Source organism: Apis dorsata, unplaced genomic scaffold (genome assembly GCF_000469605.1).
Source record: "Apis dorsata unplaced genomic scaffold, Apis dorsata 1.3 scaffold_223, whole genome shotgun sequence".
Lineage (NCBI taxonomy): Eukaryota > Metazoa > Arthropoda > Insecta > Hymenoptera > Apidae > Apis > Apis dorsata.
Genome location: NW_006263505.1, coordinates 226701 through 227396, shown reverse-complemented (window position 1 = coordinate 227396; position 696 = coordinate 226701). Strand labels below are relative to the sequence as shown.

General features: G+C 42.5%; 1 protein-coding gene across 8 annotated transcripts in view; it reads left to right on the top strand.

Moving 5' to 3' along the window:
- Window positions 1–696, top strand: part of LOC102679786 (kalirin) — a 39551-nt gene that overhangs the window by 23156 nt on the left and 15699 nt on the right. For 5 of the 8 annotated variants that reach the window (XM_031510348.1, XM_031510347.1, XM_031510345.1 and 2 more), the window contains 2 exons: window positions 1–248; window positions 315–695. The exons of 1 other annotated variant lie outside the window; for it this stretch is intronic. In XM_031510348.1, the coding sequence (XP_031366208.1) occupies window positions 1–248; window positions 315–695 (629 nt within the window). Of the gene's footprint in view, window positions 249–314; window position 696 lie in introns of those variants that run through there. 2 more of the 8 variants (XM_006615475.2, XM_031510351.1) reach the window with 2 other exon arrangements.

The following is a 696-nucleotide window of genomic DNA, read 5'->3' as shown; positions in this document are numbered from 1 at the left end:
GGCGACGGCAGGTGGCGTGGCTCGGCTCGTACTGGAAGCTCGCCGCGTGGAACGTGCAGTCGTACGTTGGAGAAAGGAGGGGCAACGATGTGACATCGAGGAAAGCGATCGATATCGACTTTACCGAACGAACGATTCCCTTTGTCTCGAAATTGCTCCTTGCCTTCCTTCTGATTCCGGGATTTACCACTGTCGCGTCGAACATGAAACGGGTTCTTGTTCAGCAAAAATTCCCCTTAGTATCGTAGGTACGTTGTTGTATACATAATACACGATGAAATAAAAAACTAATATATATATATTTTTCACCGTAGGTATCGATACGACAAACGCTTGGTGCGATACAATCGAATGCAATCGATCAAACGGATTAACAACCACAAAGGAAACCTCGTCGATTGTAACATTGTCCGATTCGAGGAAAAAAGTAACGAAAAATGTAGAAATTGAACAATTTAATAACAAATATATCGAGCTGGAAGAATTAGGAATTGGTAGATTTGCTAGAGTATGCTGTGCAAAGGAGAAAGGATTCGACCGAGAAGTAGCACTCAAACAAATATCTCGATTGAAGCAACCGCTATCGTTAACTCGTGCCGAGTATGATCTTCTCAGGAATATACGCCATGATAATATTGTTCGAGCATTTGCACTTTTCGAGGATACACCTCAACCGGATATCGATACTATTGTTTT